At 36.1% G+C, this 15,877-nt stretch overlaps 1 protein-coding gene and 1 long non-coding RNA gene across 25 annotated transcripts in view; one reads left to right on the forward strand and one right to left on the reverse strand.

Moving 5' to 3' along the window:
* Window positions 1-15,877, forward strand: part of LOC143665501 (uncharacterized) — a 79,207-nt gene that overhangs the window by 20,385 nt on the left and 42,945 nt on the right. The gene's annotated exons all lie outside the window — the stretch shown is intronic.
* APC (APC regulator of Wnt signaling pathway) overlaps window positions 820-15,877 on the reverse strand; it is a 220,943-nt gene continuing 205,885 nt past the window's right edge. For all 24 annotated transcript variants that reach the window (XM_077138965.1, XM_077138963.1, XM_077138959.1 and 21 more), the window contains 5 exons: window positions 14,485-14,624; window positions 13,830-13,907; window positions 13,425-13,541; window positions 9,275-9,489; window positions 820-7,723 (listed from right to left, as the gene is read on the reverse strand). In XM_077138965.1, coding sequence (XP_076995080.1) covers window positions 1,141-7,723; window positions 9,275-9,489; window positions 13,425-13,541; window positions 13,830-13,907; window positions 14,485-14,624 — 7,133 coding nt within the window. In that variant the 3' untranslated portion in view covers window positions 820-1,140. The remainder of the gene's footprint in view (window positions 7,724-9,274; window positions 9,490-13,424; window positions 13,542-13,829; window positions 13,908-14,484; window positions 14,625-15,877) is intronic.

Here is a 15,877-nt window from a genome sequence, read left to right on the forward strand (position 1 = left end):
TGGCAATTATATGAGTTTGTTTTAAATGAGCTTTGGTGGAGTAAGAAAAAGAAAATATAAGTGGAAAAATATTAAACATCAGGAAGTGCTACTCACACAGAAATGAATTTCAGAATTGTTAAGTGCCAATGCATAATCTTCTTCAATTGTTTTTATTACAGTAAGAGAAATTTTACTCTTAATGCATAGAATTTGAAGAAAAAAATTTATATAAGCTTTTAAAAGAGGCCCTTTTGACAATTATTAATACAAATGTGAAATATGACCCTTCAAACAAATACCAATTTCATTAACAGTTTACATACAGCAATAATTTATTCTGAAATGTTCATTTAGTTTCTGTTGAGACACGACTCATGTCTCTTTAATAAAAGAGCAGCCATCTCACCTCAAATACCAGAATATACAACAAATTACAGCATAGCAAAAATTCTACCTACTTTCAGATAAAATCTAGTTCAGGTAAAATAGTTTCATTCAGGTTTTACAGTTACACAGATATTTTTTCTTTTTAGCACAAAATAGTGTAAAGTGTTACACTGTAGCTATCTATATGCACATAATGTGACCACAGAACTGTTAATCATTACTTCTGAAATGGAACCATCAGTTTCATTCATGCAGTAAAGCAAAGCAGGCTGGATAAACTTGTTCATTGGGAACCATATTACTGTGAATTTCACAGCCACATGATTAATTATGATATTAGATGGACTTACAAGGACTAAAACAGATTTTTTTTTGCATAAATACCAATTTATCCCTGATGTAAGTTTAGTTAGTTTATAATCTAGAAATGATTGCAACAACAATATATCATATCTTCTATCTGTAGTGATCTTTATTTTAAGACAAGCAATAATTAAAGGATGATGGTATGGTATGCTACTTAAATACATGTGCAACATACTGTACAAATATACTTGGCTTTACTATTTTCTACCTATCAAGTGTGCCTCTCAAAATATGACCAGTGAAGACAAATTATACTATCAAATATGGCTTCCGGAACAAAATCCCTCTAACAAGAATCAAACCTATTTACAACATTTTTCAATTTTTTAAAGTTTCATTTGAAACAATATTTCTACATAGCAGTTGTAATGAATACATTAATTTTGTTTCATCATTCCAGTTCTTTTAAACAGATGTCACAAGGTAAGACCCAGAATGGCGCTTAGGACTTTGAGTTCCACTGGATTCTGTGTTGTCAGTTTTTGAATCACGCTTCTTTGTGTTATTATTCACTGGTGTCGGGATCTGAGATGGCCGAGCTGAAGTGCTGTCTGCGCTGCTTTTCCTAGGACTTGGGTTGTAATTAAAAGGAGTCACTCTCGCAGCAACAGTCCCACTGGGTGAACTGTGTTTGCTTGAGCTGCTAGAACTGAACGGGGTGCGCTCAGCTATAGAACTTTCATTAGTCTCTGGCGTAGGGACAGGATTATTTGGTCCTGGTTTTGCCTCAGTTCCTTTTTGGTCTGGGCTATCTACCTGAATAAAGGAGTTCAGGTGGTTTTCCAAACCCACTGTGCGTACAGGAACACTGCCATTACTCACATTTTGTTTTCCCTGATTATCTTTTGAATCTTTAACATTAGGAGTTCCCTTTTCTGAAACACTGTCAATCACTGGGGGAGTATTTCCTGTGGGAGATCTTCCAGATCTAGGGTTGTTAATGGGACAGTCCTCAATTCTCACCCAAACATCCTCTGTTTTAGAAACAGCAGGTGCCATTTGATAAATGAGAGTCTTTGATTCAGCACCATTCGTAGCACCTGAGGAAGTGGTCTGAGAAGTACTAGTTGTGGGAGAAATTTCACTTTCTTTTATTTTTCTCCATGTTCCTTTTGTGGAAACTTGGTTTTCTTTAGTTTGTTTGGTTCCTGAAACAGAGTTCACATGTTTTTCATCCTCACTTTTTGCTTTTTCACTGGATTCTGATGAAGCAGAAAGAATTGAAGATGAACTTCCAGTTCTTCTCCAAGTGCTAACCCGAGGAAGAGATGACGAATGTTTGCTGTGCTCACGTTTCCAGGTTCCTGACCTATTGATCGGCAGTCTGGAAGGGCTTTCAGAATGGGAACGTGTTATGTCATGGCGCTTTGCTGGTCTTCCATCATTATACTCTACAGTGGGACTCAGATTAGGTGGGAGTTTTCGCCATCCACCAGCCTGAACAGAAGTATGTGTGGACAGAGACATATCAGGAAGGGAAGGACTTAAAACTGGAGTCTGGGTCTGGGACCTATTGGGAGAATCTGGTCTAGAAGATGGAGAAAGAGATTCAAATGAAGCAGACTCCTCCAATTTTCTTCTTAAGGTTGGGCTAGGAGCTTCTTTGATGAAAGTTGACTGGCGCACTAATATGGGTCTCTCTGATCGATCAGATTCACTTCCACTAGATTTAGCTGAAGACATTCTAGAAAGTTCCACCTTTTTATTGGCTCCATTGCTATTATTCATCTGATTTAGTCCTTTGGAGGCAGACTCACTTCTTGGGATACAACTGGCATTCTTGGATAAACCCGTTTGTTTAGTAAGGTTCTGTTGGCTCATCTGTCTGCCTGGGGATGTATATGGCATTTTCCCAGAACCTGAGGACTTGGTAGAAGCAGTACTAGGTGATGATGTCCTTGGCAGCTGAGATAATTTGTTAGGAGGACTTATTCCGTTTCTACCAGGAGAAATTGAGTTTCGCCCTGGAGAATGCATAGGTCTACTTAATGGTTGCTGGGCAGGTCTTGAAGGAGTGGAATCTCTAGATCCTGATCTAGAAGGTCCTTTATTTGACCCACTTGGTTGGGATGGCTGCCTAGTAACAGGGCTTAATTCTGACTTCACGGATGGTTTAGCTCCTCTAGGAGAAGTGGTGGCTGTCTGACCTTCACTAGGGCTTTTGGAGGCTGGAGTCTTAAGGGGTGGGCCTTTTTTAGAAACAGGGCTTGTACTTGAAGAGCTATTTCTAACTCCTGGAATATGAATCATTGTCCTACCTCGCGAGATTGAAGGCATGTTTGTTTGAAGGGGCTGTTTCATTTGGCTTGAAACTTCTGAATTAGATCGAACTTTTCCAGTTATTAAACTTTTATAAACTTTTTTCCCTCCTTTGATTCCTTTGTTTTCAGATTCTATCTTTTTAGTTTCCAATGTACTCTTCTCTCCAGGTTTTAGAATTCGTGGGCCTTTATTACTTGTAAAGGGTTTTTCCTCTTGATCAGGTGTAAGATGAAATGGGGATCCCAGAGAGATTCCTGATTTTAGTGAAAGGATAGAATCTGAATCAGATGAAGCTTGTCTAGATAAACAAGCAGCAGCAGCAGCTTGATGTAAACTACTCACTATGGAATTTGCACCTTCCTGAATAGCTTTCCAATCAAAATTTTCTGAATCAGGGGATAAACCATGCTCTGAATCTAGTCTCTGTATATCTTTCAAATCAAGTGTCAAATCTTCTGCTAATATGCCACTCATATTTCTGGGACTATGCTTTTCATTATCACCCTTGAGTCTTGAAGGTTTTTTCTTTTTTGGCATTGCAGAACTTATACATTCCTGCAAAAGGTCATCCTCAGAATCGATACTAAGAGAACTAAGAGAACTGTTTCTTGAGAAACAAACAGGGGTATCTTCAACATGAAATGACTTAGGAGCATAGCCTGATGCCTGAGGCTTACTTGGTTCTCCCAGTGAGTCAGGGGGCTCAGTCTCTTTGATAGGCCCATTTTCTTTATTGTTATTTTCTTGGTCAATGTCACTGAGAGAACTAAGAGAGGAATTACGAGAAAAGCAAACTGGAGTATTTTCAATAGCAAAATTCTGTAATTTTTCATCAGTTGCTGCCCCTCTGTCCGGTATATCTTTGGATGACTGGGGAAAAGTGGATTGCTTTTGCAGTATGGGTTTAGACTGACCTCGATTAATTGCATGTTTTGTAACAGCCTGTGTCTTATTAGTTGATTGTTGATTCAAGGTTAGTTCTGTGTGGCTGGGCATTTTAGCTTCTGATTCCTTACTTTCTTTCCCTTTTCTTAATTCGGCCTTTTCTCTGGAAAGGTCAACATCATCATCATCAAAATCGAGAGAGCTCAAAGAATCATTTCGTGAAAAACAGTAAGGAGTTCCTTCAATAGGGGTGTAATGATGAGGTGAATCAAAAGTAAAACTTCCTCTGACTCGATCTTCATTATTTGGTAGTTTATCATTATAGTCCTTGGAATTATTTTTCAAGTTCTGTTTCTTTGAATCTTTGTTGTCCATGAAAGTTCTTTCAGCATTTAAATTATTTTTTGCATCTGAATTTTTTCTTACATGTGTATTATATTCAGTGGTTTGAGGCATAGGTTTTACTGGTGAAGTAGGTTTCTTTTTCTTACCATCTAACTGATGATTTTTGTTAGTTCCAGATGAAGATGCAGATGCTTGTTGGACCTGGTCCATTATCTTTTTCACACGGAAAGGCTTGTGACTTTTTCCTTTGGGCATAGCAGAATTAATGCATTCTGCAAGAATATCACCTTCCTCTGTTTTACTGTCATCTAATTCAGGTATGGTTATAGATGAGGTTTTTCCTCTTTGAGCCTCATCTGTACTTCTGCCTTCTGTAGGAATGGTATCTCGTTTTTCAAATTCACCTGACTGTGCTCCTGCTCTGCTCCCTTCTCCAGCAGCTAATTCATTTGGAGGGGACTCTATTGTTAGATCACTGAGAGATGTAGTTGTGGAAAAATTTATAGGTGTCCCTTCTACACAATACACCCGTGGTATATCATCTCCTGGTGTAAAACTAACATGCTTTTGTGTTTGTAATCTGTTTTGTGATGGTAGAAGTTTGTACACAGGTAGTTGACTTGGTTTTCTTGCCACAGGCGGAGGTACTTTTGAAGCAGTCTGAGTTGGCTTTTTGGCTTTGCGTGATGATTTTGTTGGCATGGCAGAAATAATACATTCTTCTAATATTTCAATGTCATCGTCATCTGAGTCATCTAATAGATCTTTTTCACAATCAACATGTTTTTCTGCTTCTTTTTTCTGGTTTTCATTTGTCTCTTCAGGCTGCTCAGATTCTGTTTCATTCCCATTGTCATTTTCCTGAACTGGAGGCATTATTCTTAATTCCACATCTTTCTGTATAAATGGCTCATCAAGACTCAGAGCACTCAGGCTGGATGAACAAGAAAACCCATCTGGAGTACTCTCTGTGGCAAAATGTAATAAGGTATCAGCTTCTGGAAGAACCTGAACCCTCTGAACTGCAGCATTTACAGCAGCTTGCTTAGGTCCACTCTCTCTCTTTTCAGCATTAGGTACTTTATTTTTAGATGCTTCTCGCTTGGTTTGAACTGCTTGAGAAGGAGGAGGAGGAGGGGTTTTACTTCTGCTTGGTGGCATGGTTTGTCCAGGGCTATCTGGAAGGTCACTGGGGCTTATAATGCCACTTACCATTCCACTGCAGGGTTCACTCTGAACAGAGCTGGCAATTGAACGACTCTCAAAACTATCGAGTGAACTGACAGAAGTGCATCTGCTAAACATGAGTGGAGTCTCCTGAACATAGTGCTCTGGTGGACTTTTAGGTGTCTGGGCACCACTTTTTGATGGCGATTTGGCCCCTGAAGAAAATTCAACAGCTTTGTGTCTAGTTGATTCTGAAGAAGATAAACCAGAAGCCTGGAGTCTGCTGGTTTTGGTTCTAATGTGCTGTGATACTGTTGGAACTTCACTCACAGGATCCTCAGTTGATCTGGTTCCACTATTTTCTTTTAGTTCTGCTATTTGCAGAGTATTAGCAGAATCGGCTTCCTGTGTCCTTTGATCACATCCTATCTCGTCTTCAGCTGATGACAAAGATGATAATGAACTACACCTTGAAAAGCATATTGGGGTATCTTCTACACAGTAAGTCTGTATTGTTTCCTGGCTGATAGAGGGAACTTTGCAAGAGGCAGCTTTTGGAGTTGGACCACTTCTACTTTGTGCTGTATTTGGATGAAGCTGATTCTGCCTTTTGGCACTAGATGAAGGTGTGGGTGTATTTTCAGTGTTTGAAGAGACATGTTCAGTTTTAGTACTTTGTCCAGATGAACTCTTTGGGAATGAAAATGATGGTTTCTGTGAGGAGGGAATGTCTGTGGCATATTTTAAACTGTAATCAATAGGCTGATCCACATGATGTTTTTCTTCATTATATTTTATGCTGTAATTTGTTGGTCTTTCTTCTTCTTCATGCTGCTCTTCCTCAGAGTAACGTTCACTATAGTTGGTTGGTTTATCATCTTCATAATCATCTTCCTGACACAAAGACTGGCTTACATTTTGATTAATTCCATGATTAGAACCCATTCGACTTGTTTCTGAACCACTGGCTCCCCTTGACCTGTATGGGGAAACACATTCTTGCTGTCCAAAATGTGATTGGAACTTGAGGTGTTTATCATCAGCACTTTCATTATATACAGGATAAGTTGTGCTTTGACTCCTTGATTGTCTTTGCTCACTTTGTTTTATTTCATCTTCTATTACATGTTTGGGTCTTGCCCATCTTTCATTTTGTGAAGGACTTTGCCTTCCAGAGTTCAACTGCTCATCTGAGTATTTAAGACTATAATTAATTGGTGTATCTAGTTCTCCATCATTATCATCCATATGATTTGCACTATGTATTTTATGAGCTAGGTCAGCGGGATATTGACCATAACTGCAAAATTTACTTTCATCATCTTCAGAATAGGATTCAATTGAGGGTTTCATTTGACCTCTTTTACCATAACCATCACTACTACTAACACTATTTAAACTGTCATTTGAAGATCTCTTATATTCCAATTTGGCATAAGGCATAGGACATGTCCTATTTGAATTTTCTGACTTAGTGAAGTTGTAAGTGTTTGAATGTGTGTGGGCAGCAGAGCTTCTTCTTAATGCATTCCTTTCATCTGTTACACAATGTAATTCAGTGGTAGACCCAGAACTTCTCTCTTCCTGGGAGGAATGTATGGCTGACACTTCTTCCATGACTTTGGCAATCTGGACTGCAGTAGTGGAGATTTGCAAACCTCGCTTTGAAGTGGTTCCTGGATTTTCTGTTGTTGGGTGGTAGTTGCCTAGACCAATTCCTCGTTCTCTCTCCAAACTTCTATCTTTTTCAGAACGAGAACTATCTAGACTTCCCCTTGATGAAGAGGAGCTAGGCAATACTGTAGTATTTAAATATGGTGAAAGGACAGTCATGTTCCCAGCATTAAAACTGTCTGATCTATTATCATCATGCCGATTGGTATCAAAAACATAGTCTCCATAAAGACTTGGCTTGTGTCTCTGCTTACTACGATGAGATGCCTTGGGACTTAAATTGTCAATATTGTCAAATGTTTCTGATAAATGCTGAGCATCTAATTCTGCTTCTAGGGCTTTTTGCTTCCGAACATGAAGAGATGGCAAACTTGAACCAGGAGACATGATATTGGCATCCTTGTACTTTGCGGGTCTATTTGCCATGAGATTCCTTAATGCTGCAGCACTTCCCATAGCAATCATTTTGTGCTTTGAATGAATGAGGTTTTTAAGCATGCTAACTGCCCCCATGTCCCATAATGCTTCTTGGTCTTTAGGATTTCTTGCTGAGAGATTCCATAAAGTTCCACATGCATTACTGACTATTGTCAAACTGTGAGATTTCAAGTGTTGTAATAATGTTTGCAGGCAGTTGTTCTCTCTTAGGATTTGCCTGAAATAAAAATAAGACATCACAAAATTAAGGTTATCTTATGTAGTAATAACAGATAAAAGGGCAGAAAACAAATTTAAATCTAAAAATAACTATAAAACATACCAATAACCATAATATGATTATACGAATTATCCTATAATTTCCAAGCATTCCACATCTCCTTTTGTTCTTTGTCTCTTAATGTTTATTGTTTTAAAGTACTTATCTGTCAGACATAAAAGGGTTGACTTTAATCTATTTTGCATTACCTCTGACCCAGTAGTTTTTAAAAATTTTTCTTGAGCAGATCCATTTACTATTAACATGGTGAAAGAGTTTCCCAATTTAATAAATATATGATGAAGTCTTATGCTGAACAATTCTTTATGGTGATTTAATCTATGAATGGGTGCCACAATGCTGACTACTGAGATACCTTGGAAAAGGCGAGTAGGAGAATTGAGAGATCTCTGTGTAGTCAGGGGGTATACTGTTAAGACCCTCAGTCGGCAAACTGACTTTTTTTTTAAACGTGGGCAGGCACTGGGAAATGAAGACAAACTGACTTTTTAGAGTAATCTTTGCCACTGGCTTGATTTTGTGAACGTGTCATCCTCCTTACAAGTGTTCTCTGGCAAATTATGTCTGTAGTTGTTATTTTAAAAAATAAAGTGAATTAAAGCTTTTCAAAACATTTAAAGGACACTGTAAAAACAAGGGTTGGAAATCACATAATGAACTCCGGGACTTGAAAGAATTATAGCTGTTTAAATGGACAGCAAATTGAAGTCTAATGACAGCACATTCAACTTCAGTGGGTTTTAAACTGACTGGCAAGGGTACAAAAGAAGGTTTAACAAGTGGTCTTCTCTTAGCAGTGCTTCCTGAGTTTAAGGAGTCTTCTTTGTATAGCAGAAAGGGCTATAAGGCTTTTAGTTTGTATATCAAAAACTTAAAGAAAAAGATATTTACATTCTTTATAGGTTTTTTTTTTTACTAGAAGTACCTAATAGTCTTTTTGAAAATGACAGCAGAAAAATTCTGGATGAATTAAAAAATGAATATGCTGCGGAAGATACCCATATTTTTACTGACATTAAACACAGCTCAAATTCTGAGAATGTGTCCTGTACCTGGGATGCTTTCTTAAGGTTCACAGCTCCAGGAGCCTAGATGAATGGCTGTGATGATTACTGATGTTAAGACACAATTAGAAAAAAATTTGAATCTTTATGCTTTATGGATCATAACCATAGATTTAAAAAATAAGCCTCATATTCCTTTATGCCATACTAACAAGTAGGAAGGGATTTTGTCCTATTATTTATGACTTTTATATTTTCTTCTACATATGGGCTTTTCCTTCAACTTGTTTATTTCTAGATGCCCTTATACTATGAACTCTTATTTATTAGAATAAATAGACAAATGAGTTGAATTAGGAGTTAATATAGTTATCTTTTTACCATAATTGTATAATTAGACAAAGCATTGCTTACAATGAGGTCTTTTTGAGGGTATGAATTCTATACTAATTCATTTAAAAATAGTATAAAACTCTGCATATACCTGTGGTCCTCATTTGTGGCTATCAAGCTGGACACATTCCGTAATATCCCACCTCCACTTTCAATAATGGCTAAAGTATTTGTCTGGCTCCGGTAAGTCAGAGTGCCAACCAAAAATGCAAGTGCACCATCTACAGTACATATATCAGCTTTATTCTCAGTGCAGTGTGCTGACAAATTCCATAAGGCACTCAATACGCTTTTGAGGGTTGATTCCTATTAAGAAACAGAATATATATTATCTAATTAGAATTGGAATTTGTCTCTCGTAACTTCTATCTTTACTTCTACTGAATAAAAATTACACTCTCATCTCCCCTAGAGCCCACCCTTCACTGATAAAGTATTAAAACTCTCCATTTAGAAAAACTTTTATAAAATACCAAATGGAATGTAAGTCAGTGATATCACTATAAAAAAAAGCAGAACACAATATTAAACTAATGACCTTTATGAATTTCACTGTGATTAGATGATACACATATATCTCAAAAGAGGTCTTATTAGAATATGAAATGGAACTGACACATATTATGAAAAGATAACATTTTTCAGGATAACAGAAACTAGGAATAAACCTTCATATGCCAATATGAAAAAATATGAGGAGTTTATGTTAAATGATAAAAGCCAGTTACAGAACAGTAGTTACAATATTCTGTTTGTATAAAACACATGCACAATATATATTTCTATATGTGCCAAAAGTAACAACATAACCTTATTTAAAGGAAAAAGGATGCAGGAAAAACTCCAATTTCTTTATGCTCCCAGAGAGACAAAGTAATTATAAAGAATAGAACTCCTTAAGATACAATGTCACAGTATAAACTGTCAAACTTTAATTGCCATATAAACACTCTGAGTACACTGTTAATGATATTTGGTCAGGATGTACCATGATCTTGATATCAGTCTTTCTTGTTATATATTTATCAATCAAGAGGCAAATATTCATTAGAAATCTACTCTGTGCCTATCACAATTAGAGGTACTCCAGAGGACACAAACAGCAAGCTAATGTCTGCTTTGATGGTGCTAACAATTTATTTACTTTGGGGTAAAAAAGATAAAACATACAAGAAACAAAGTGCTCTAAAGGAAAGATTATTGCAGTCTTTGAATTTAATCAAATATTTATCAAATATTTCATGGAGAAGAACAGCTCTGTAGAAGTATAAGACTTGTATGTTCAGAGAGGAGTGAAGATAGTCACTCCCAGTGGGGAAGTCGAATGAAGAAAGGCATGGAAGTGGGCATCAGCAAGGTGATGCCTTGATGAAATGAAAGAGGATGCAGAGGAGAACAGTGTCCATTCTGAGAAACAGGGAACTCTGACTTGAATTCCATTCTGGGAACTCAGGTCAGAGAGGTAAAGGAACATCTTTAATCCACAGCAAATATTTTGGGCCTAACCCAATAAGTAGCTATGACTATATTCCCTTTATCAGAAAACTAAATGAATGAAACCATCTATGAGCAGGTTTAGATGGGAAAACAGAAGTTGCTCTTTGAGTAGAGGGCCAAGGGTCATGTTTCAAAGAAGGTTTAAAGTTACAATTACAGAGGACAATAAGAAATGTTAGAAGCTAGGGCTAGTTAGTAAAAGCCAAAGGAGAAGTAATAAAGTAAGTGATCAAAAACTATCAAATACAAATGAAGCTAAAAAAGAAAAACCAAAGTAAATCTACACATCTAGATTTTATGACCAAAGAGAGGGTTATGTCAGAAACAAAATTCAAAGGGACTGAGGAAGGTATAACCAATTAAGAAATGGTACAAGTGCTTGTTCAGAGCTTTGGTTGTTACAGGAAAAAGAGAAATATTGCAGTAGTTAGCAGACAGAATAGGTAATTTTTTTTCATCTTCAAAATACTGGGCTTCTAAAATTTTAGATAGATGGAACATTAAAAAGAAGGCCCCAGTAAAGATGTAGGAAACGAGTTAGGGACTAACAGCTTTGAGTAAACAGTAAAACTTGGTGCACAGGGTACAGGTAAAGGAAAGGCTCTCTTTTGTGCAGACGAGTTAGGAGCCAGCTGCAAGAGGTTAAAGTGGTGCAGTACATGGGGAATATGAAAGGTAGTCTGAATTCACTTGGTCATTAGCAGTAAATGAAGTTGAAAAGGGAGAGATGGAGAATTAAAAGAGAAAAGAAAATGTTCAAATGACTGCTTACTGAATGTAGAAAAAGAGGGAACATTAAGTTCTAATATTGCTCATTTGCAGGCCCAAATCAGAATTGGATATAAATAACTTCTGATGGGCTGGGTATTCTAAGATTGGGCTTGCATGAAAAATGTAAAGATGAATTTAAGGAGAAATCTTTTTAATATACCATTCTTTCTTTTTAAGAACAGGAAATGTCCTTGCATTTATCATGGTCTTCTTTTCTGTTTCTATTGTGTGTGTTTTAATCTAGCTATCTTAGTTTGTAGCAGTTAATTTATTAGCAGTTAGTTTGTATGTTGATCTCTGAAGTCCTTGAGAGATAATAAAGTAAAAATTCTTCAACAGCAGTAAAAGTTCTTGTTCAGGCACATTAAATTTTCTTAAAATATACATGGTTGATTAGCTAAGGAATCTTTAAGTGTGCATGGTTTTACTTTTTTTGTACAACTTGATTTAGATATAATTGAAGAATTGCACATATTTCGAGTGTACAATCTGATCAGTTCTGATGGACGCATATACTCATGAAACCATTGCCCCAATCAAGATAATACTGCCATCACCTACAAAAGTTTCTTGGTATTTCCTATAATCCACCCCTTATTCCATACCCAACTCCATACAACCACTAATCTGTTTTCTGCCACAATAGGTTGTTGCAAGTATCAATAGTTTATTCTCTTTTATTAGATGAGTAGTATTCCATTGTTTCACAATTTGTTTAACCCTTCACCTATTGATGGATATTAGAGTTGTTTCTGGTTTTTGGCTATTACGAATAAAAGCTGCTGTGAATACATGTGTGTCTTTGTGAGTACATATGGTTTTGTTCCTCTTGGGGTAAATAATTTGGAGTAGAATGGCTTAGTCATATGGAAGGTTTAAAAAATTGCCTTCCATATGACATTCCCACTGGCCATGTATGAGAATTCTAGTTGTTCTACATTCTTGCAAACACTGAAACTTTAAAATTTTAATCAATATAATATGTGTAATGGTATCTCATTGTAGTTTTTGTATTTCCCTGATGATTAATGGTACTGAGTATCTTTTCATGTGCTTATTAGCCATTCATATATCTTCTTTTTTGAAGTGTCTGGACAAGTTTGCAGCCTATTCAATACTTTTTAAAAGTTATTTTTATGTAGACTGTAAGTATATTTGAATATTATGTTTACATTTAGTCGCTTTGTTGAATACTTTTTCTTGAAATTTCTAATAATTTTTCTGTTGATTTTCTTGGGTTTTCCAGGTAAAAAATGATTTGCAAAAAGTACATAAATAAACAAGCAAAAACAAAACTCTGCTTTATCTGAAAAGGAAAGTTTTGAAGAAAAAAGTATAGGCTGAGGACTGGCTGGGTGAAAGGAAGTCCAGACTAGCCACGAAGACTTTCTTGGTTCCCTTCAGATTTCAAATTTACTTGAAAAAAAAAATAGCTTAGTTTCTGAAGCAGATATTCCATTTAGAACTATTTCCTTTGGTAAATAAATTATTAGTTGAGAGATTCCTCACTCATGGGTCTGATTACATCTTGCTAAGTTTACCATCAAAATCTGAGGCCTTTGGGGACCGAAATTTGTATGAGTGTTAGCATCAGTCATTCTCAACTGGGGGCCATTTGTCAATACTGAGAGAGATTTTTGATTGTCACAACTGGTGGCAGGGGGAGGGAATACACTGATAACTAGTGAGCAGAGGCCTGGGATGCTGCTAAACATCCTATAAAGCACAGGTCAGCCCACCATAACAAAGAATTATCCAGTCCCAAATGTTAACAGTGCTAAGCTGAGAAACACTGAATTACACTAAGCCATACTATGCAATCCTTCTCAGCACAATACTTCAGATTCTGGAGTACTTTAAGACTAAGGAGTGGTAAGATGAGCAGGTCAGAATTAAAGCATTACAGCAGTGGGAGAGAACAGCAAAAAAAGGCATCCAAACAAGAAATCATTATTAAATGCTTTCAAAGGTACCTTTTTAACTTCCAAAGCACATTCCATCAACGCTTTTACACTTCCAACTTCACGCAATGTCTTTTTACTATTTACATCTGCTCGCCAAGACAAATTCCTTAAAACACTTGCAATAACCTACAAATGAATAATTGCAGAATAATTTATATCTCAAATATTTATACTAGTTGCTTATGTTTAAATGCTTGAAGTAAGAAAGGAAATACATTAATAAAGAAATTTCTCCTAAATGCTAGTGTGGTGTCAAAAAGGAATTTCTACAATATAAGTATTTTCCTTTATTCTGGTGGTAAGGTAATATAATTCAAACATGAGATCCTAAATAACGAGTCACAGCTTAAATTAATAAATCAGGACATTAACCTACTGATCTCCAAGAAAAACAACTGAAATGCGAAGTAGTACCTGCTGTAAGTCTTCACTTTCAGATTTTAATTGGGCCACAAGCGCTCTCATGCAGCCTTTCATAGAGCATAGCGTAGCCTGTAAATTAGATATGGAGCAGGGGTCATCAAAGGAGCAACCTATTTTTTGGCAACAGCATTTCCAATCCAGTTTTTAACGGTCTCATTGTAATGATAACTAATATTTTACCCATAAAAATCTAGAAACATTATATAAACGAAAGACAAATACTCTCTCAATCCTTTGCTATCAGTTCTTCCCTTACCAAAATGGAAAAATAAAGTGAATAAATAAGAATTAAAGCAAAGGTTTTTGAAGGAAGGTTTTTTTTTTAAATTTTGGAAGAACCAGTAAGTGATAATACTTGCCTTGGTCATCAGGATTTTCAGACTTCAGCTCTCTTTCCTAAGAAGAATTTTTTTTAATGTGATTATGTAAGACAAAGTCAATACTGTGTTCCATATGATGAAGTGCTTTTACCTTTGTTTAGCATAAGGCAACCAAACAAGTAAGGATAAGAAGTGGAATATGAAGCATAGGTTGTTATTAGTTAGTGCTTAATACGGACTGACAGAAAATCAGGAAAAAGTAGTATACATGAAAGTAAATTAATTCATACCTGATATCTTAAGAAATGGATCTCATAAAAACATACCTTGTTGGCTACATCTCCGAAAGTCAAGTTTGTCAAAGCCATGCCAGCATATCGTCTTAATGTAATACTGTAGTGGTCATTAGTAAGCCCATACATTTCACAGTCCACTTGCAATAATTCTGCAATGGCCTGTAGTCCCCCTAATTTAAAAAGGGCAAGAGGAAAAAGACAATAATCTAAAATAAAACAAACTGGTATGAAGCTGGTATCTCAGATATCAGGAAAAAAATCTCAAAGAATGAAAATATATGGTTTAAAATGTGCCTCAAGAATTGCAAGCCACAGAAATTATTACAAAGAACTTTTGTATAATATATTTGTAAAATACAATTAACAATTACTTAATTTTCTGCCAGTTTCTCCACCCTCCAGCTTCTTGCCTTATTGAGTGAAATGAGGATCACTATCTATGTAGAGCATGTACACTGTACCATGCCAACAATAAAGAAGGCTATTTTCTAAGGCTAACACTAGATATTCCTGAACATAAGCATAAAAAGATAACTATTACTAGGACTTTACAGATACTCTTCATTGTCACATGGTCACATGCTGTGACCTAATTAGTTTAATATTTTAAAAATATTGCCAAATAATTACCTTTAGGGATAGTGAAACTTTTATATGAAACTGTGCATGAAGCAAAGCATTATTTTCCTTTTGTGAAAAATAATTACCAATTCAACTTATTTACTAAGCTCTATAAAACGACATTTTTTTTCCACAGTTTTCTTTGATACTGACTAGTATCAAAGAACAGTAACCCTAGTGGTTAATGTTTTCTCTCCTTTTGATTCCCACCAGTGGGTATGCTCAACAATGCCCACAGTGATCGACACTAGGAAGGTAAGGAGGTAAACAAGGGGAAAGGTAAGGTAAAGACATAAAGGGAAAAGAAAAAAGGCAAAGCAAAATGGTGAGGCAGTGAACAAAAAGAAATACAAAAATGCACATGGAGGCTATTCGAAACATTTAATCATCATGGGGCTGGGATACTGTTTTGTCACAGAGAAGGGGCTAAGAGAAAAAAAAAAGGATAACTATAAATAGGTAATTCTTGGACAGTGTATATCTAAACAGGTCATTAATTAGAAAGAGAACAGTACACTTAATTTTATAAGAAGAATCAGTAAGTTTGCAAATGAAACAAAGTTGTATCTTGGGACATAAATTCCATGCCAAGAGATTTAATGGTAGGAAGATTTTTGTAAGGCTATGTTACTAGTGGAAATGACAGATGACTCTGCGTGTGGATAAGTGAAAATTAATTTGGTTAGGGAAATACAAATCCTATTTAGAAGATTTTCATTCATCACCCATCCGTATATGGTCAGTGAACAAAATATGGTTACTTCTTATGGAGCTTGTAGATTAGACGATAGTAAGACATTAA

This window comes from Tamandua tetradactyla, chromosome 21 (genome assembly GCF_023851605.1).
Source record: "Tamandua tetradactyla isolate mTamTet1 chromosome 21, mTamTet1.pri, whole genome shotgun sequence".
NCBI lineage: Eukaryota > Metazoa > Chordata > Mammalia > Pilosa > Myrmecophagidae > Tamandua > Tamandua tetradactyla.